Genomic DNA, 22316 nt, shown 5'->3' with positions numbered 1-22316 from the left:
TCGCGCCGTTATTGCCAGAGCGGCCCGGGAGGCGCGGGGCGCCTGGGGAGCACCGCCTTCCCTCGGGGCCCGCGGGTCCGGCGCGTTGTCCCCGTGCGGCGGGCGGGGAAGGGCCCCCTCCGGCGGCCGCCCCATCGCCCCGGCGAACGTTACCGTCCTCGCCAGGCGCTTCACGAAAATCACAAGCGTGACAGGGAGGAAACCCAACCCCTGAGGGTGCAGGGCCCGGGCGAGACAGAGTCGGCGCTTTCCTAACGCTCTTCCGTTGTTCGGTCACGGCGGGACCCGAACGGCGGCGCCGCGAAGAGCCCTTCCTGCCGCACCGGGCAGGCCGGCCCCGCCGGAGCCCTGCTGTGGTAGCCCAGGCCCTCGGGTCCCGCACGGTGAAGTTATGGAAACCCGCCTGCGACTTGAGCGCAGTATTTGCTTACAGAGTTGCACCGGTTTAACTTAAGGTGTGGTATGTACGCTGAGTCAGTTACTCCAGCACGAGAGGTTTACTTAACGTTTCCAGCTCCGCTGGTTTTGCAACCGAGAGGGCCAGAATTTGTTGTTTTTAATGGAAACTTAGGTTTGGGTATTACATAACTCTGGGAGCTGGAGCCCTGAGCATGTGCCTAGGCCTTAATTCCTTTTGCCCAAGGGTATATCAGCCTTGTTGACAAAGTTGTGTGTGAAAAGTGCGGGAGACAACTGCTCCTTGTAATCATACTTCAAATTCCTGTACAGTATACCATTCCAAATATCCCATTTGTCCACATCAAAGGGACAGAGTTTGGCTTTTGGATAGATAGCCAAAGCTTACTGTCGCTTCTTAGAAAAAGTTAAGCCCTTTGCTTGTGGGTAAAAAGTATCAATTATTACCTAACTTTCTGCAGTAATGAATGCACACGTTATTATTTGCTTGCTCCACCCTCTGTCAAATATCTCCTCTGGCTCAACTTGCATGTTTTCATCTGCTATTACAATTCAGGAAGCGTGCACATAGCTACTTGTGAATAAAAATAAATAGTGGTGATACATTTTGTTGTTAAGTAATCTGGTCAAGGATCCAGGCTGTCCTTCAGTGAACTGCTTTTAGAGCACTTTTTATCCTCTACAGGCTTCATTTTCTGAAGTAGGAACTTGGTAAAACAGGGGACATTATGTTTGGTTTTGTAAGCTTTGTAGCAGTACAATAAGCAGAGCGTTAAAGATGAACACAAAATCAACATGGTACGTTCACAGTAAGGGCCTGATCTGCCTTTTTTTTTTTTTAATAAAAACTTTTGATTGCTTCAGGCTATAAGCCAGACCTCTGAAGGGGAAGAGGAAAAAAAAGGAAATTGTTTTTAGTAGTGGGAGATAGTATGAAAAATAGCCCCTCACTACAGCCAAGAATTTCAAGCCACTCTTTTGCTTTGCTGCTTGTGGTACTTGCCATGAGCATCACTTTAACTGGTCCAAGCTGAGCTTTCTGCTTTGATGCCCATGCGCACGTGCAGCAAGAGTGCCTCATATTTGTTAACTGGAACTGCAACCGATTTTCTTATAATTTCTGGATTTTAAATCCTCAGTCATAGTGGCCATTTGCTTTTGTAAATCTCCCCCTCCCCACCCCATTTTTGCTGCTCACAAATGGAAAAGTATCAAAGCAATCTAAAAAGTAAGTGCCCAACATAAGTAATTTCAAGAATACACGAGCATAGTGTAATACGTGTGATTTGTCAGCCAGGTGCTCTACCCGTGAAAGATACTAATTTGTAAGTATTCTGCCACACTTTAAGCCCAAGCTACAATAGCCCACAACTTTAGAGATATTTATCTCAACCTAGTCTGCTGACAGGGTAGGGTACGTTATGGACAAGCTCTACAACCAGCTTTTTAGGCTAAAGTTTATGAAACAGTGTTATATGATGTGAGGTCTAGCAAAGACAGTACAAAGAGTACTTAACCAGTACACTTGAAAATTGTAATGTCCGCAGGACAGGGTTGTATATGTTATCTGATAAAGATGCTCATCTTTATCAGAATATGTTTTTAAAATTGTTTTTCTTGTATTGAACTTTAAATAAAATGTTAGAAGCAAAGAAATTTTTCATAAGATATTCTTTATCCTGATTTATACCATCTCAGAGGAACTTACCCCACATCCAGCAAGAGAACTTATTTTGATTTTTTTAGGCAGCTTTGGCTTAGATTATAAACCTACCAGGTCTGTACTGAAAAGGTACGGCTTGTGATTAAAAACAACTAAGCCACTGTCTGCCAGCTGACTGCATTCATTTATACAGCGCTGTTAGCCTGCTTCGACTGGAAGATATCACACATTTGCTTAAGTCACTACAGGGGACTAAGGCCAAACTGATATTTGCAGGTTGATCTAGCTGGGATGGCTGAAGTGGTAAATGCTACCACCCTCGTGCCCCGTCCACCTTCTTTTTGCAGGTTTTTATGTATGCAGCTGACTGCAGAAATACATCTGCACTGAAGTCACAAGTTTATAGACCAGCACCTGAGAGTAAACTGAAATTGGCAGCAGTTTATCTGAGTCTGTCATTTAAGTTTAGGCTCAGCTGATGGATGTAACCTGAGTGCTTTTGGTGATACATCTATTACTTAATTTCCTTGCAAGATCACTGCCCCAAACAGCTCCTTTGTATTTGATCAAGCCTTGCTGGGGACTTGAATGATTGTCATTTCATTTGGACTTCTCCATGTTTCCCTTCTCTTTCTTTTCCCCTTTTTTTTCCCCCCCAGTTCTCTTTCTTGCTTTGCTGAACCTGTCTCGTCTTTCCTTTCATAGCCCTTGCACTGGTACTTTGGCACGTGTTACCCTTTTCCTGTTTAACATTGCTTTCTTTAAAGCTGTATTCTTGTCCAACTGCCCGTTTCTCCTGGTCAGGTCCATCTCAATCTCTCATCCTGTCAATTCCAAATAGCAGTTCCCAACTGCCACGGCTCTCTGTGATTCCCAGTTGCCCCACTTTAATAGCTATTTGATGCCTTATATGTCCCATATCCAACAGCAGGATAACAATGTGGTTGTGGACTGGCTAAGCGGCCTGCTTTGAAAACTGTGGCTGGCCTAACAAAGTCACTCTTCACATATCTAGACATCGAAGACCGAGGAACTTGAGAATATGGGTTATGATGATTATTATTTGTCTCACCAGGCCCCATCATGCCACAGGTAATTTTAAAGAATCCGTCTGGGTTGTGACGGGTTTTGGTCTTGCATTTCACTCCCCACTCAAAGCCCATGGTTAATGAAAGAAAAATACACACATACCTTCTCAAGAGGTAATCCTCCTTACATGACACATTTACTGCTGAGAAAAAACCCATCATTCTGTTTGCCATTGTTTTTAATCCTGTAATTACTATAATTGTTCATGGTGTTGACTGAAATTCAATTGACTTTTACTTGTGTATGGACTTTCTGATCTTGGGCCTAATTTTGCTGTTTTATCAAACTTGCTGTTTACTCCGAGTCTTGCCCTGTTTATACCACTTTTGTGCCATACCTGTCTTCATTGCCTCCTTCCCTTTCTTCCTTATCTATTTCCTCTTTGTTTTCATCATGTTGATTTTTCTAGTTCCCCTTTTCTAAAAAAAAAAGAGAACCAACATATCGTTCGCTGCCTTGAAATTGTTGATGTAGTTTATCCCTTTCCGACACCCTATGCCTGTCTTGTCTAAATTGATTGTAAGCATCTCGGGTCACAGACTGCCTGCTATATACAAAATACCATGCTGTAGGAAGCTTCTGTCTGAGTTAGTCTTTATGCACAGTATAAATAAATAAATTTAATAATAACAACTCTATGCAAGTAATCCCGTAAGTGCTTAAAATAAGAATGGCAAAAAGGATGCCTTATACTACATGGAAGTAAGATGAAGAGAAGATGCATTTAAGGAAGCATTGACAATATAACTTCAAAAAAAGCCTCATTTAACTGATTGCCTCTTGTAATTTGCCAAATAAAAGATTTCTATTGGTTTATTCATACATTCATTTATTCATTGTGGATAGTATCACACTGAATACTTATCTCTGAGCTTAGTGGCCACAGGGATAATCCAAGCCAGTATTATGCTAAACATTATGTAGAACAATGAAAGTGTGAATGCATGCAAGTGCTTCTGCTCCAAAAGGTTGGGTAACAGCCTAATATCTATATGCAGTATCTATACACAATGTCTATATAGAGATGAGGAGGAGCTTTACAGAAAATAAGTTGTCAATGCCAACCTCTACAGGTGTTCAACAGGAGCTCATCATGGGATAAAGCAGGAAGGTCTTTATTTGAAAGTGCTGTAGTGGAATCGGTTGTACCGGCTAGCAGGAAACAGGATATATATCCTTTCAGTGTCAAAGAAAAGGTATGTAGGACCAGACCAGTGTGTGAATGGGCTTGCACTGAAGGCTAACAGTTTTGTGTGTGATAGAGAAGACTCCCTTTGGAAAGATGCGGAGAACTAACATAGTTAAATTGAAGAACTAAGAAAATGGTGTTGCAGAGCTTTCTGAATGGAAGCGAATGCTTTACTTGTTGAGGCCAGAGAAAAGGATGTCAACAATAACTGAGATGAGGAGAGCTTGAGCAAGATTCCCAGCCGTGTCAATAAGTAACAAAGACCACGTCTTGGTTGACATCTCCATAGAAGTTTAGACCAATCTGAGCCCAAACCGCATGTTCCTGGCTGTAAGGTTCCGCCCACTCCTCTGCACTGTCGGCTGTAAAATAACTCAGTAGAAAAGCAGTTGGTTTTCAGGCAGATGGTTTGTCTAACACACGCTCATTACCAAGACTTTAAATTACCAAGACTTTAAATTGCAGTGGAGACACCTGAAGTTTGAAAGGAGACAGTAATGAGAGCCAATCACATCTATATTTGCCCATTAGGATGTTGAGGTATGAGCTAGAAGGGAAGGGAGGAGAGTCAAGAACAGTGCTCACCACTGCTTTTGCAGAAAAGGGAAAGAAACACAAGGGAGGGTACTGACAAGCCAAGCTGAAACAGTGATTGGAGAAGCAATAGGTGAGAACAATGGCAAAAGCTGAGATAGGACACTAGCTAGCTATGCTAAACGTGACTGAAGGCCAAAGAAGAGATTGGTTTAAGATGGGTTGAGAAGCTTTCAGATGATGAGAGGAAGCAAAACGAAGTTTGAAGGGGATTTAGGGTAGAACTGGACAAGAGATGCGATTGGAAGACTTGTAAAAGTGAGATGACGAGGTGCTTCTACCAAAGGCTTTTTTTTTTTTAATGTAAAAGTGACAAGCATATTTGTGTGGGTGCTCAGGGGTCAGAGCAGACTGAATGACTAAAGCTGTGAACAAATGAAAGAGTGGATGTGAGGAGGATCAGGAAATCAAACAGGGTGAGGTTAATAGGGCAAGTGATGGAGTTACAGAAGGTGCGTAGATAAGATTTTTGTTATTGCCACTTACAGACTTGTAGAAAGGGGAAGTATCAAGAGAATATTTTGTTAATTTTGTCTTTAAAGAAAATGGTGAGAATAGAGGAAAGCAGCAAGGAAGGCTTGACAAGGGTTAGTCAGCAGCAATGAAAAGCTAGCTAGGATTACAGGCGTGCAGATAAGCTGCAGAAGTAGAATTGTTTAGCTGTAAGAAGGCAGAAATGGGGGAGAGAGCAGGCTTGCAGGAGAGGAAGTTAGCTTGATCGCAGGATTTCCGTCACAGACACTTTGCACTGCAAAAGCAAGCATGAATGAAGCAAGTGCTGAAGGTAAGCTGGTACTATGGGTAGGTATGACAGTTTATCATGAGAGACAGAAACAAAAAAAAGTCTGTGGTGGACAAAAGTTGTATGTGTGGTAAATGGATAGCTAGTAAATTACTACTAAAGCAAATACATTTTTCTGTGCTTAATGTCAAAATGCAAATAAAGCTAAAAGATGTGCAAGCTTCATTTTTAATGAATGCAACTAGTTGGTATTATTCCTTTAGCTTTTCTTCACTCTGTTACTTTCACCGTTCTGTTTTTCTTTCCTTCTTTTTTTAACAGAATGGTTAAGACATTAGTTTCTCCACCTTTTTGCAGTATTGGAGTACAAAGCTCTGAAATAATATTTTTCCTTAAAAAGTTACTTATCTGTTGTTACTAGAATGCAAAAGCACCTGCAGCCACAATCTTTCAGTGTTGCTATTCCATGCCAGCTAAAAATAAGTGAGATAACTAAGGCTTGTTAAACTGCTTAACAGATAAGATACAGCAGCAAAGCTATGCCCAGAGAAGTATTCAGAACTGTAACGGTTCATTACATTGTAATTGTAATTTTACTTCTTTTTGTTTCTTTTCTTAAAACCACATCCCTGGCCTACAGAAGTTAGGGAAGGTGCTTCAGACCAGCCTTTTAGTTATCAGAAATATTTTTTCAAGCACTATAAAGATAATATACATAAGATAATGATATTAACACAGGGTTGTAAGGTCAGGTTTATGGAACCCAAGGCTTTAGAAGAAACCTTTGAGATTCTACTACTGTACAAAGATACGTCTTTGTTAGGGAACACATAACGTTATTTCCTCTTAACATGTGGGGCCACTTTAAATTTGTAAGTCTGCATTATTAAACCATCGTGGGAGCGTAGCAGGAGGAAACCCGGGGTAATTGGCTGCAGCTCCAGATGCAGCCGCCCGCTCATTGGAGAGCGGAGGATTCTCCGAGGTACTAAAATTAGACAATCTCCGCCCTCCAGAAATGCTTCTGGAAACAGCGAGGAGGAGAAATTCTGACACAGACCGAGGGCCCGTGGTGGGGAGTGAAGTGCACAGGACCCTGCTCCTGGCGAAACTGCAGCGTATAAACATGCATAGAAAGATACTTTTTTTTTTTTCCCCAATCTTGGTTAGCTGAAAAAAAATGCAATAAAGAAATTGCAAGAGATTAATGTTAGCAGTGTTTTACATGGATATTAAATTCAACATTTCTTATGTCATAATAATTCTGAGGTATTCATCCAGGCTGAGGAAGCCTGCTAAATCTAAGCTGGGCTGTCAGACTTGTGCTCGTTGACTTTGAAAAGAAACGTCTCTTGCCAAATTAACTCTGAACTAAAATAAAAAACTGGTGAACTCTTATCAGCTTTTTTTTTTTTAATAAAACCTGTTTATCCATTATCTCTGTGTAGTCACAGTGTTTACAATGTCTTCAAATTAAATATTGGATAAAGTATCTCTGTAAAAGAAACAAACACCATGTGCCTGTATCAGTGAAAGTCTGTAGCTGAATTACTCAGTCTTGTGCACTTGGAACCTTTATTTTTTAAGGTATGTGAATAAAAACTTCAGTCTTTGATTTTTAAACATATTTCAAACCGGCTGCAAGGAAATAACTGCATAGTTTTGTTTCTCATTTCCATTTTTACATTACTCATGAAAAAGATAAAGGCAAAGTGGATTTTTCTTACACTAAAAACAGCTTTTGCAGTAAATGTGCTATTTCCTCTGCTAACCAGGGTACACAGTGTCAGCATCTATGGCTCTTAAAGTGTTTTTTTTTTTTTTTGTCTTTTCTCCTTTGCATCTACTTTCAATCTGATTTCATTAAAAAATTGAAGCCTGTATACCTGTGTTTTCTCTCCACCCCTTTGTCAGTGTCGCCTCAAGGACTCGAATGCAATGGCCAGTTTCAGCTGAATCTGCCAGCAGGCCAGAGGTCTTCACAGCACCTCGGCTCCCACAGTTTTTGAGAAATCAGTAATAAGAGGGGATGAGGCCCAAATGAGAGGAGGCACGGCTGCAGAGCGAGCTCCGTAGTTATCAGTGCTGTTCGCCGGTCCACACCCCGATAGTGCCGGGCCAGTTGGCAGGCGTTCAGCCCGGAGAGCCGGCCGCAGCACGCACAGCCCTGTCTGGGGTAAACAGGGCGGACGGGGAGGCGATGCCGGGAGCCTGAGGCCACAGCACCCAGCACTTCGGCTTCCAGGTCGCGGGCTGGGCTACGGCGCGGAAGATCACGTCAGATGGATGATGGCTGTACTGCCATTGCTCCGAGCGGGAGCGGCCCTGGAGAGCTGGGGAAATAGGGAGTGTGCAGGGAGCAAGGGTATTGGCACGATGGTGGCAAAATCTGGTAAAAATCCCCAGGAACACGGCTTCCCCAGCTCTGTTTACCGCTCACCTCATTATGGTTTAACTCGGAAAACAGTGACCATTTCTTACTCATTACATGTTTGTTTTTGTGATAAAAGTGAAGTAACACTGAATAGACACTGTAATTCAATCAAAAATGCTGAAAAACAGTATTAGAGAGCTGTAGATTCAGGTTAGTATGTCTGGTATGCTGGAAGGCTGCGTACCGTAAGCTCCCGATCCCGCTGACAATGATCAGGCATGTGAACAGAAAACCTTGTACATGCTCCCACAACAAATATTGGTATTTAAATAACCTGAAGAAGAGCTTGTGTGCTTATTCTTTTTTCCAGTTACCTCAGTTTATGAACGTCTGCTGTGAGATCATGCCTCCCTCGGCAGTCCCGAGCGTGAAGTAAAACCGACATAAAGCTTTTATTGTCACGGAGAAATGAGATTTTTGATAGCTCCCCTCCAGATCACGCTGCTCCCTTCCTTATTCTCGTACCACATGAGGTGCCCACAAACAGGCGGATGTGGTCCTCAGTTATTTGCCCCGAGACCGCGGCTGTCCCGGGCTGCGAGGCGCGTTCCGAGGGCGGCGGCCTCTCGCGGCCAGCACACCGCCGCGCCCGACACTCCCCAGCCGCCATTTTTTATTCCCGCCCTCCCCCCCCGCCCCGGCTCAGCACACAGCCGAGGGGCGCGGAGGCCATCTTGTGGCCGCTCCGCCCGGCGCTGGCCCGGGGAGCCGGCCCCGCCGTCGCCTAGCAACGGCGGCGGAGCGGGAAGGTGCGTGGCATGGCGCCACCGGCGGGAAAGGCGCCGGGCCGGGCGGCTGGGCTGGGCTGGGCCGGGCTGGGCCGGGCCGGGCCGGGCCGGGGGACTGGTCGCAGCCGCTGTGGGGGCAGAGCAGGCGGAGCTGGTGGTGTGGCGGCGGGTCCCGCAGGGTAGGCGGGGCTGAGCCCTTCTCCGGGTCGCGCGGTGGGGAGGGGTCTGTGCAGAGGAGGGAGCCGCTTCCTCGGGTCTCCATCGAGTCTTGGGCCCCTCGGGCCGCTGGTGTCTGTGACGGGGTGTTCCAGCTCCAGGCTGGCTGCTCTGAGCGACGGGGTGTTCCAGCTCCAGGCTGGCTGCTCCGAGCGCTCCGGGTGTGTGTACTTTCAGCCTGGTTCCTAGGCAAAGGCGGCCTCGGCCGTCCCGTGGTCAGCTCTCCATCTTTCCTCCCCTACAGGCAGCGGCAGCTGCCTCGATGGAGGCCATAGCCTGTGCAACCAAATTTGAAAGCGAACGAGGGGTCTCAAAGGTATAGGTGCAGAAAAAATCATCCCAACCGAGAAGGCAGGTATAACTGAGCAATTATATATGATTTTTTGCAGCAGTGAACTGGCCAGTTGGCTGCAAACCTGTGTCTTGTTCAGTGCAGGTGAAGAGAGACCTAGGGCTGTCAGCATGGAGGCAGAGGGAAGAGGGGGAAAACGAAGGCCACAAGTGGTCCTAAGTCTGTAGGAAACCTGTCTGCACTAGTTCTCTCTTCACAGAACAATTTTGTATCCTAATAGCTTGCTAATGGCCTGATCCGCTCAGTTAGAAAACTGGCACTTTGTCTTGAGTCCATGAATATAAGAATGTTGAGTCCATAAATTTAAGAATTAAATAGCAATTGAGAAATATCCTGAGGCTTACAGGTGGAATAGATCCAAGTAGTAAGTCCCACACTACAATCTTCATGCATGAGAATACAGATTTGGGGTTTGGTGGAACACACGGTCGGTGGATGGAGGATGTGGGAGTACAGTGAGCCTGGCTCACTCTGGCACATAGCAAAGTGTGTGATAACACTTCTCTTGCTCTCATACATTGTCTGAGTTAATTAGTGAAATATTAGAAATAGAATAGTTCACATTTTATGATTGGCTAGCAACATTTAATTTTTAGCTTCTTTTCCACAAAATGCTACTGCACTGAAAATGGGAGTGTGAACTACAGAGTGCTAAGTAGTCCAGAGAAAATCTCAAGTGGATGTTGTGAAACGGGGGTGACCCTCTCTGTTCCTAGAGTACACGGTAAATGTCACTGCAGGTGACTGTGAGGTCAACAAACTCCAAGTATCATGAACTGGTGTCATTGCAGTACGAAAGGAGCACGTGAATTCTAATTTAGAAGCGAAGATGCAGATGCTAATGCCCGAACCTCAGATTTTTGTGGAAAGAACTCTGGCCCTCATCAAACCAGATGTTGTTGATAAAGAAGAAGAAATAGAGGATCTCATTCTCCGATCAGGATTCCTGATCGTTCAGGTAACAGGCTGTGCTCCAGAGAAAATAACTGCACTTGATAAGTCAGAACAATATTTATCTCAACTTTCAGCAGTCAAGCCAGTAACTAAAAGCTCGTGTGTCCAAAAATAAATTTATATTTTTCATATGTCATCAACCACCGCTGCCAGAGTCTGTAGGGATACATTTTGTTGGTGCATGGGATGGAATGAAACAGACTTGACTGTTTTGCTGACCACAGGAAAACACAGACTTTGCTAATAAATTTGGATTTAGCAAACATACGTAGCAGATATGTGGACTCTCTTCAGTAACTCTTTGGAGAGTGTATTGTTCTGGTATCACAGCGTTTCGTACAGCATGCGTTTGCCAAGTGGATGCTTAGAGAATTAATTGAATTAGATGGCTGGCCAGTTGCGGTCTGACATATTTTTTGTTTCTGCTGTTTTTAATGTAAGTGGGCTTTATGGCTATTTAAATGCATTACAAATGTTTAATTTAAATAGGCCTTACCGAGCTTGTCTTTTTACATTTTGGACCTGACATGGAGGCCATGGGAATTGTTGCCTTGAGCACCGGTATCGGACCCTGTGCTGCTGGGAAAGGCTCTAGAGTGTGACTTTCAGCAGAAATTGCGTTAAAAGAAGATTTGCCGTTAGCTAGTAAGAAGTTTCCTCTCTCAGTCCTCTTTTATGGGGCTCTTTAGACACAGGCTCTATGAGAGCATTTGAAAAAAATGTATTGCAGTAAGCCAGAACTGGGGAAACGAAACAGAAAGCGCACTGGGTCGCTTGAGGCCAGGGATACATCAGGATCTTCGGCGAGGAGCCAGCGGTGCTGCTCCGTGCCGGGCAGGACGGTTTTGCTCGCGTCTAACTGTGGTTTGCCGCCGGACCGCACTGAGGCAGAACCCCCGCTCCGGGCTACCCGGCGGCTCGGCGCCCCGCTGCGCCCCGGGCAGCCCGCCGCCGGGGCGGGGCCGCTGGGGGGCGCTGTGCCCTCGCGCCTGCCAGCGGCGGCGGGGAGCGGCCGGGGCCACCGCGCAGCGGCGCCGCCTCCTCCCCCTCCTCCTCCTTCCCTTCCTCCTCCTCCCCCTCCTCCCCCTCATCCCCCTCATCCTCATCCCCGGCCCGGCCCCGCGGCAGCGCCCTTGGCCGTGGTAGCGTGCTCTGTGGCACTGAGTGAGCGACGACTGTGCTTCTAGATAGAATTTTAAGATTTTTTTTTTTTCCTTCCTGGAAATGTGATAATTTTTCTCATTCTTGTAAATGCCCCTTTTTCACATTTGTTATTTTTTAATTTCCGCCCTTTCTGGTTGTTTTATTTATACGAAATGTATCAGAAGATGAGAGAAATCAGATCTTTTTTATTTATTTTTTTAATGACAAGATGTTTATAGAGTCTTCTGATGTCTCCAGTGACTTTTGACACCAAAGTTGTTAGGAATCCGAATTTGTGGTACTCTTGTGTTGCATAAGGTCAGGCTCGAAGAATGCACTTTAAAAAAAAATTTCTTCTCTTTTTCTGACTGCCTTATGCCTTCTGATAACCTCCCAAACTCGTCCTAATCCTGGGCACCTGCAGGCTTGGCAGCTATTGTGAGAATCATAAAGCATGAGTACTGAATGAAAAATAGAACAATTGCATAATTAACGGTGTGGGCTGAAGAGAAAATTGTTTAAAAGTAGAACATTATGCTGGAGCAGCTAAGTAATTAAATCCTGCCCTTGTAATGCTCTTCACTTTTTCTTTACTGTGCCCTGACTGTACTTTAAGTCATCCAGCAGTTTTAAAATGCTGTAGTTTGCATAGGCTAAAATCACATCTTACTCAAATGGCCTGTTTGTCTGCTTAATTAACTTGGAAAACTCTTGCTCTTTGTTACTCTGTATCTCAAAGAGGATCAGATCTGGGAGAATCAGATTAGGCTGGGACGTTCCTCTGTGTCTGTTCTCCTGCACTTGAAGATATGTCTGCACCAGAGGACTGTATCCTACCTGAGGTAGCAAGCTATCTTAATTTGGCAAGCTTTTTTTCATTCTTTTTTTCTTTTACACTTTATAGAAACGGAAGCTCCAGTTAAGCCCAGAGCAATGTAGCAACTTCTATGCAGACCAATACGGAAAAATGTTTTTTCCTAATTTAACAGCCTATATGAGTTCTGGACCTTTAGTTGCTATGGTGCTTGCCAGACATTGTGCAGTCTCATACTGGAAGGAATTGCTTGGACCATCAAACAGCATAAGGGCTAGGAGAACTCACCCTTACAGGTAATGCACTGGCTGGCCTTGGTGAAGTCAGTAGGGTTTTCTCTGTCTTTTAATTGAGACCAGAATTTCTTTCCTTTTTTTTTTTTCTTTTACAATAGAGATACAGATTTGGAGTGGCCTGTTATTTCTTCAATTTTGTGTAACATAGCTTCTCACCTTTGTTTTTTTAGTATGTAAAGTTCACCCATTTTATGGAGAATGCTGAGTGCATGAATGTAAATTTTAGGTAGCCATGTATTTTTTTAAAAAACAAAATCAAGCCAATGCCTTGTTAATTGGTCCATATATATTGCTTTTATATGCTCTCAGACTGTAGAGACTTGGAAGGGATTTGCAGTTGCCTACCAAGCAGTTTTTTCTCTTGTTTTTAGCTTAAGAGCAATCTACGGGACTGATGGTCTGAGGAATGCACTTCACGGCAGTCTCAGCATTTCCTCAGCAGAAAGAGAAATTCGATTCATGTTTCCAGAAGGTAAAATGGTGCAAATAATACATTGCTAGTCTTTGGGAGGATAGCATCCTTCCCTGTTATTACTTGTCTCTGTCCAGACTCTAGATACAATTGGATTTAGAAGAGGTTGGGTTTGTTTGCTTTATGAGAATGTGAATCTCTTTATGTATAAGCTGAAATTTTCTGCTATGAAAGGCATACCAAAATGTATCTGAAGAGCCATTATAGTTACAGGGGTTGCTTCTGCTTTTCAAACTCGGTGGTCTGGGAATTGGAGCAGGCAAAGCTGGTAAATGAGAGGAAATGGGAAGCTATTACACCCCAGCATATCTTTCTGGCACTGTCAGCCGCGGGGACTCCTGTTGGCTTGAGAAGACTGACTCTCTTCTTGGGCTCAGGTTGAGTAATTCCTGTTCAACAGCAGCTGGATGCTCACATGATAGTGCAATTCCGAAGTTAAGTGCTGGAGAAATGGGCCATAGAATCTGGAAAAGCTGGGAGAGGATCTCTTGTTTGTAATGTAACAGTTGAAAGACGGCTTTGCTCTTCGACAGAAAGATACAAGAGAAACTGCTAGAAAAACTTGTCTGTTTTTGTCAACTGTATCAGTTAGTGTAATAAAAGATGTTGCACTTCCCTACAAACCTTACCCATTGTAAACCATGTCTCTTCTCCTCACCCTAATGACAAAGCGGGACTTAAGGTGAGATTTTTAGGGTCTTCAGAAACCCGCTTCATGCTGCAAGAAGTACTAAACATGGGATATATTGTTTCTCTCCTGCCCCCAATGCTTCTTCAAGGATACAGGTTTTCCCCAGATGATCCAATTTCCTCCCCTTTCATAGTTGGCTATAATTAGTAAGGTTACCTCAGGGACACTGTAAAGGGGTTTAGGTAGTTTCTTTGCAGTTTATTGTGGGAGAAGCTATAAAAACCATTATGTATTATTAACTTACTAAGGAAAACAGCAGCTCATGTATAAACAACCTTTGAAAGAATGCCTTTTAATCACTCTGCAAGCTGCTTTCCAACACCTGTGGTTACTCTTTACAGTGATCTTGGAGCCAATTCCGGCTGGACAAAGAGCTAGGGATTACCTGAACCTTTGTGTGAAGCCTACCTTACTAGCTGGGCTCACTGCACTGTGTAAAGAGAAGCCAGCAGATCCAATGGTATGTACAGTGTATCAGTATTGTGTTGTATGCTTTGTGAAACATTTACTTCGTATTAGTAAAGTCCCTGTATGTAGGAAAGCTGCTCTTTTCTTAAAGAGCTGTGCTGTTTTAGCTACCTGCTAATGAGCTAATCAAGTAACATTTGCCTTTCAAGAAGTTGATTGGTTTGTTAACAGGTGAACGGAGGGAGGGCCAGGACTAAATGACATCAGCCTTGATGAAATGACAGGGTTTTTATGTGACTTATGTAAAACTCTTTCTAACACATAGTTGCTACAGATGCCTGGAAAGGTAAATGATGACATTTATATGACATCATATGATGTCAAGTATAAGTTTTTACTTTATTTACTGTTTCTGAGGTGAGTTTGAGATGAAATAGCTCTCATACAATAGATACTAAGTGAGATTAGATGCTAATCACACTGGTAGTTACACAGTTGAGTAAAATACTGTAGAGTTCTTAGCAAGGCTGTTTATATTTTGTTACTGTTATATTTATTTAAATTAATATTATCAATCCTTCTTTAGGATAAGCTATTATTTTGACTATACAGCATTGATTAGCATTTACTTGGGTTGTTCCACAGTTCACCAGGAAAACGAATTATGAGTCTTTTGCGTGAAACCTATCTTGAATAGTCAAACTGACCTACAGAAAATTCTTCTGTCTTCTTGTGACCCCTTTTTAGTTACCAAGTTGATGCATCTTGCCCTCCTCTCACATATTATTCCTTTTAACCATGGATGTCATTCAAATTACAGTTCTTAGTGAAAAGACTAGAGTTAATTTCCTGGGGTTTTTTTTGTTGGTGGTGTGGTTTTTTTTTTCAGTCCCTAAACAAAATTAGCTTTCTTATGTCTGGAAAAATATGGTAAATGTTTTTTGTATTCAAGTCGTTCATGCTAGTACTTCTTTAAGAATGCAGATAATTAATCAGTGTGACAACTTACTGGTGGTTGTGGTGGATTCTACATCATTATCAGGTTTTTAATCAACATTGCATTTTTCTAAAAGATGCATTTCTGAAAAAAAGCTTGAAAAATAATTCAGGGGTGTTTCTATGAACTATGTGGTATACATGGGGTCAGATTAAATGTACCGTGATTGTTCCAGCTTTATAACCTGTTCACTTCATCTGTATGTCTGGCACTGTTACCATAGAAATCTAGAAAACAAAGATGAAGAGGTCTTTTCATCCATCCCTTTGCCCAAAGGCCAGACCAATTGTATCTAACCATTCCTAACAAATGTTTGTCTGGCCTGTTCTTTGGCACTCCAAATGATGGAGAATCTACAGTCTCCCTAGGCAATCTGTTTCAGTGCTTAATTATACTTAGTTGAAAAGCTTTCACTAAAAGTTAGCCTAAATCTCCTGTGCTCCAATTTTTAGCCCATTACTTTTTTTTTTCTTTTACTATCCCCAGAGGACATTGGAGACAATGTAATACCTCCCTTTTTTTTTTTTCAGCAACCTATTGCATATTTGAGGTGCATTACCATCTTTTTTCCCCTTCAGTCATCTCTTCACTATATTACAAACTGATTTTTTTTCCTCTTAACTTATAAGTCACGTTTCTCTAACTAATTTTTTGGTTTTGCTTCCAATTAATCTCTGTATTCTGAGCACAATTTTCTAGCCGGTTATGCGGTAACTAATAGTAACTTCATCGAGACCATGCTTTCCTTCCTTGCTTGTAAGAAAGCTATAAAGCTATATGAAGCAGTGTCAATAGCTTTACTAAAATGAAAACATGATATTTGCTCCTTCTTCCCTGTCCATAATGTCTGTGACCTTGCAACAGAAGAAAAATAACGTTGATCTGATACAATTTTTTTTCAGAAATATATGTTGGCTATTGCTTTTCAGTTTGTTATCTGCTAGGTGACTTACAGGGAGATTGATGGAATGTTTGGGTTTTTTTTTCCTAGTATCCTTCCAGGAACTGAAAAACTGAAGTTGGGGTGATTTGGCTCTTCTTTTTTTTTTTTTTTCTTTTTTTTTTTTCTTTTTTTTTTTCTTTCTCTTATTTTCCTTTCTGAAGATGGCATCAGAAACTATCTGTCCACTCAGAAATACTTGCTAGCAGCACAGAAGTTGTCTCAGCCAATTCCCTAAGTAACACAGGATAAGTTTAATCAGGCTCAAATGATTTAAAAATTTCTAATTTTCCCAAGTAGTCTTTCTAAGGGCTTTTGGGCTTTTGTGGTTTTGGTTTTTTTGGGTTTTTGTTTGTTTATTTGTTTTCCATTTCTGTCTTGAGTTCTTACTGTTCTGCTATTGCTGACTAACCTGTGAGGATTGTCATAGTGCTCTGCTTGTTGTCTCTTTCTTTGCAAACCAATCTTTTTGTACCAGGTAATAAAAGGAGAGTGTTGCTTACCTTACTGGTCTACTATTCTATCATTTCTTTCACTTCACAGTATGGTATGAAGTTTGTTGTACTTAGCATTCCAGAAACTGATCGTCAACAGCCTTGTGAAGTAAATAAGGATGTGTTAAAACCTTCTCTTTACAAGTGGAGAAATCGAGGCAAAGGCTTAATTTGCCTAAGGCCAGGCCAAAACATTGGCAGATGAGGTTAGGACTCATGGCATTCCTACCTCCCACATTCTTATTTAAGTACAATGTGCTAGAAAACTTAACAAGATGAATTTCAGAAAGTAACCATGTTTTGGTTTTAAGTTTTAGGTACTATAAGGTGATTTCAGTGCAGAAGACTGGCACTTTTAATGAATGATTACTAGATAAAGTATCTGTAAGTGTTGTCAGGAGTAATATTTCATTAAGCAGTTTCATGCATATTGTACAGCCTTATTCCAAAACAGAGTTGATCAGATTATTTGAAGTATGGGGCTCAAATGTTCTTATACAGACACAAAAATAGACGTTACCAGGAAAAGTTGTCTTCTAAAGTCAGTGTGAATTGTTCAGAATCAATGTAAGCTGTGAAGATTTAAAAGAACATTTCGAAAAAAACAGGTTATTCATATATACATTTTTTCTGGAAGGTCTTCATTTCGCAGCACGATAGGAGAGTGTCTGTATCGGAGGTTCCAAGTAATGCTTTTAATATTCTCCCATACACCTAATAGAAGACAACAGAAAACTGAAAATGTTTGGGTTTTTTGTTCCACAGACTTGGCTTGCTGACTGGTTGATTGAACACAATCCCAATAAACCCAGGCTACATCATCAGATCACTGAGGAGGAGCATCAGGGGTGAGAGCTCAGTGGAAATCATCTCAAGCATTCCAAGTTACAGATAGATATTATCATTTTCAGTGTATCCCTTGGCTATGTAATCAATATTATCTGAAGTAAATGTTATTGTCACAACTACCTGCATCTTCATGGGATAAATAACGTTACACTTAACCAGGATTTAATAGTTCTAGTAGCTTTTCTATTGACTAATGTAGAATTATGTGATAAATTTATGGTGTCAGGTGATTAGAAAAAGGCAAAATTCCCATCAGGTGTGACTTAACTGCTATTTTCCCTATTTATCTTGGTTTGGCTGTCTGGGGAGAACAACATTATTTACACCAGTACAGATTCCCAAATGACATACAGCTGGCCCGTGCTTTGTGAAACTGAGGGTTGCATTTCAGCATTTTTTTAGCAGATGCAGATTCCATTATGAAGGGAGGTGCTTGGATGTAACTTAGGAAACAATTACTGCAGGCATATTAGCAACTTTAGAATTTTAATTGCTGATTACATCACCGAGCTAAGGTCACTCTTGAAGATGATTCACTTGAGCCTGACATATTTTGTCAGAATGGAATTTGAAGGACTTATTTGAAGGTACATTGAATGTACCTTTCCCATCTCAGCGGCAAAAGGCGCAGTGATTATAAATCAGTCTTTGATTTTCATTAGAAGTCACAAGAAGGTGTATTTTAGTCAAGGACTAATGCTGTCTTCCAGCATTTGTTTGAAAGAAGGGTGCTTAATTGGAACAGCTCACCTTAAGGGTGTTTTCTGTGTTCTACTGCTCCTAAAAGGTATGCTGATTTCTGTTGTTTTCCCTGTAGTGTTGTTTACCCTTGAACTTGAATGTGTTCTATTTGAGAGTTTCAAGAGAATGGGTTAGGGGCCATGCTATTCAACAGGCAATAGGTTAATCCCGCACTATTACCTTTTCTAAAGTAACTGGACTCTTTTTTGGGGGGGCGTGGGGCTTTTTAATATTCTTCAAAGAGCTGTACTTGCACTGTTAACTTCAAGCTTTGTATCTTACGGTTTGACTGGCTAGGATGGAGAAAACAATGTCATTTTCACAACTCTGAAATATTAGTATGCTTGACTAATACTAAACAAACAAGCAATTTCATAACTTGTTTCATGAAAAAACTTGCTCCCCCAACTTGAGTAATTACCAGAAACATAAGTCTTTTGTCTGTAACATTAAGCTTTGTTTAAGCCAATTGTTTATCTTCTCAGTGGAATTAAACCACTGTTGCCAGCCCAGAGCATAAACATTTAGAAAACTGGTCCCTACAGTACTGAGACCTAAAAATCTTGGGACTTGTAGGAGAAGGGGAAAAAAAAAAAAGCAAGTCCAAACCCTCAAATATGAAAGAAAAAAATATGAGGTGGTTAGAAATACAGTAAACAGATCTGTTTACAACTAATTTGTTTTGCCTATAATTATTGTCCCCATATGTGTCTGATTGCTCCAATTACAGGACAGTTGTGCTTTGTGGTTTCCTGTTAGCCAAATCAAAAAATTTCTTTTTTGAAGATGCCAGAAACTAAAACCCGGTGAATTCACAAGACATTCTCCTGTATTTTGTTAGTTACTATGGCATTTGCTTACTTATTTTTATGTGATGCTGCTTGACAATAAATATCTCCTTTATGTTACTGCTGGAGTTTTCAGTTTTGCTTCTGCGGCAGACCTGTGTTATATTGTACCTAGAGAAGATCATAACTTCCATGGAGAGTATGTGGGTCCTTACCAGGAGAAAGGGCAAAAGCAGCTGATGTTGCAAATGTTTACCTTTATAACCTGTGCAATATAAAGCTTCGGTCATTCAAGTGTATTTCTATCGCGGATTTATTCTCTAATACTAGAGCTAACACCTTCAATTGCTGACTGGTGTTCACTTCCATTTTTCTAAGGGAAAGGTAGAGAGAAGATACCTTCATCCCTTGGGCGCCATCCTGACTCACTGTATCTGTACACCTAGGGCAAGTATTGGTGCAGCAAATCTCACAGCTGAGATCTTGAGGAACCTGCATTAATAAGTAGGATGTGGGCAGAATGTCAGTCCCGGGAACGTAAAATGGACAACCAGCCTGGTCCCCTGAGGGAGCTGTGACACCACCGGAGAGGGTGTTGGAGAACGTGCTGCTTACATTTCTTTTAGTCTTTAGGTTTTTATTTGGCCCAGAGCGCTATAGGCTTGGCCAGTGTTATAAATCCATATCACAGAAAACGTAGCTTTGGAAAAAACAGATGATGGTGTCAGCAAGGTAAGCTACTCTCTGTGGGAACGAGTGACCTGTCTTCTCCCTCTGTCGAGTCAAAATAATTACCTTGCCTATTGAGTTTTATTGGGTATTTTTAACTTTGGGGGAGTTCATTTTAGTTTTACTGCCTGAGTGCTGGAATAGAGCTATGTCCATAAAACCAGCAGTTCAGTCTGTTTCCCATAATTCTGTTTTTTCAACAGACTTTTTCCTGGAACTTTGGTTATCATATGCTTGCTATCACCTGCACTGGAAGTTATTCTTGGAACTATACAGATTGAGCTAGTCTGAAGTACATGATTGCTCAGCCTTCCTTGTCTCATAAGGGATTTATTATCTTTAAGAGCAGTTAAACTGCCAGGAACCTTGAACATACTTTAAAGATGGCAGAAACCTCAATCAACGCTAGTTCCTCATTGCCTACGTAAGTCAGAGCATTCCGGCATGCCGAGCCTCAGAAGTGAGTCACTATTCAGAGCTTAGGACTTTCATTCAGTAACTTTAAGCAAAAAAAAAAAAAAAAAAAGTGTTACATGGAGATTTGCAAACCCTCGTCTTTCTCATGTAGGAAAAGAAGAGAGGATTTGTCTTTCTTCCTTCATTTAAGTTATTAATCTTGACCGTCCTTTAAACAACAGTGGTCTAAGCAAAATTGGTACATTGATGATAAACTGATGGACGTTTGTCTCATGGCACTGTATGAAGGGAAGGAGCGATGACGGTTTTTATTTAAAGACACAAGGGTCTTAATTAATTTTAATTCGTTACGTCGGAGCAGTCAGATCAAGATAATTCGTGTTATTCTGGACAGCGAATGATGGTTGGTTTTGGTACTACCCAACACCAGTGCATCTTCTGAAAATACTGTAGTTGAAAATACTGTGGTTTTTCAATTTCCTTTTTAAAAAAAATCTGAAGAGTAATTATTTTTATTTTATTGGAAAGAGAGACTCTTTGCACATCATAAAAAGGTAACTTACAATTGTTTTTGCAGTGCTATTTCCTTTTAGATGCCAGTCAGTAGATTTGTTCTTGGACTAGAAATAGGACTTCAGTCCTCTCTACTGGTTACCTGCTGCTTTGCTTTACTCACACAGACTTAGCTCAAACCAGCATGGCAATGTCGCAAGGACCATCACAGGAAATAGGCACTTTCTTTTTCTGCTGTTGGTGAAACAGAAAAAGCACCTATGCTCCATCAGGAGCAGCTGTCCATACCTAGAAATCTTCCGTAGTCTGGATGAGCTCCTCTGGGTGCGGAGTGTGTCAGCAGCATGACTGATGTGTTGAGCCTCCTTGGGAGGATGCCTGTCAAATTATTGTTATGCTGCCTCCTGCCAAGTGATCATGGAGATGCTGCCATCAGCTCAGGGGAGAGCCTATTGTTGGTCTTCTGAGCCAGAAATGAGGCATTGTTGTAAGACTAAGCAGTTGGTGGGAGAAGAAGGCAGCTTGCAGACAAGTGGGTGAATGATACTGTAATAATGATAACACTGAAGGATTAAGAATTCTCTTCAGTTTACCGCTTGTGTTTTACAGCTGAGGGAGGTGATGCTTTCATACAAAGTACTTCATGCAGTGGCGCGCTGGGTGTGCTTACATCTGTCTTGTACGGCATCATATTTTGTCCCCTGAGAAACCTGACTGATCCACTCTTGCTCAGCTGCGGTACTATTCTGAAGCATGATTATTTAAAAAAAAAAAAAAAAAGACACTGGTACCGTATATGCAACTCTTTTACCATCATATTTACTTTATTTAAAAGTTGTCTTACCTGGGATCTCTGAGTCAGCCTGGATGGATCTTCTGTATTACTAGAGAGAATTGCGAAAGGCAGTTGGGTGCAGTCTGCCAGCCCCAGACTGCCTGGGTGAGCAATCACATATGAACTCACCCTAAATTCCAGGGAATTTTTATGTGCAAGAACCTAATTTGGCTCTAAATGCTCTCGGCTTTAGTAAACTACTCTGCAAACCACCCATGCTTCTCTATAATCTATTTATAGTCAACGCCTAAGCTCTCATTTCCTTGCAAGGGGACAGTTGTTTTTTTGTTATGTTTCCAGAATCTGCACTGATTGTCAGGGTAGGAAATTCTGCACTTCCAAAAGCAACATCTTATTGCTATGCTGGCTATCGGTTCTTATCTCATTTAGGTGTTGTAAAGTTTTTTCTTACTGGGTGGCATTCCTGTTGCAGTGTGAATGACGGCAATGTTTTGTACGTATTTAGTTTTGTGTCAGGCCTCGTCTCTCTATGTGAGAAAATTCCCAGGAGTATTTAACGTACGCGTGCGGATAAATCTCCTGCATGCCCCATAAAGTACTTTACTATGGGCCAATATAAAGCAGTCATTACGGGGTGATGTTTAAACTTCTGAGATTAACACAGTCTCTCAATTGCACTTACTTATTTTTATAATGTGTAATTTAGCAACTGAACCGTGAAAAGTTATGGCATAGCAAGGTCGTCTTCAAAACAGTGGTTCCAACTGTGCTTTCAGTTTGCTTCATTGTAAATCCGGAGCAATTCCATTCTCTTAGTTAAAAGAAAGACGGAAAATCGGATCATTTCTGG

At 41.9% G+C, this 22316-nt stretch overlaps 1 protein-coding gene across 2 annotated transcripts; it reads left to right on the top strand.

The window, feature by feature from the left end:
• The first annotated feature begins 8837 nt into the window (after nt 1-8837).
• On the top strand, nt 8838-19131 carry NME5 (NME/NM23 family member 5). Of its 2 annotated transcripts, none has more exons than XM_076350286.1 (6): nt 8838-8877; nt 10216-10382; nt 12426-12631; nt 13003-13103; nt 14136-14254; nt 17399-19131. In XM_076350286.1, exons 2-6 carry the CDS (start codon nt 10254-10256, stop codon nt 17483-17485), a joined length of 642 nt encoding a protein of 213 aa, XP_076206401.1. In that variant the 5' UTR covers nt 8838-8877; nt 10216-10253; the 3' UTR covers nt 17486-19131. The 2 variants fall into 2 exon arrangements, with proteins under 2 accessions (XP_076206401.1, XP_076206400.1); XM_076350285.1 differs by lacking the exon at nt 8838-8877 and adding an exon at nt 8975-9035.
• The last annotated feature ends 3185 nt before the right edge of the window (nt 19132-22316 follow it).

Source organism: Aptenodytes patagonicus, chromosome 12 (assembly GCF_965638725.1).
Source record: "Aptenodytes patagonicus chromosome 12, bAptPat1.pri.cur, whole genome shotgun sequence".
Classification (NCBI taxonomy): Eukaryota; Metazoa; Chordata; class Aves; order Sphenisciformes; family Spheniscidae; genus Aptenodytes; species Aptenodytes patagonicus.
This window is presented reverse-complemented; position numbering and strand designations above follow the sequence as displayed.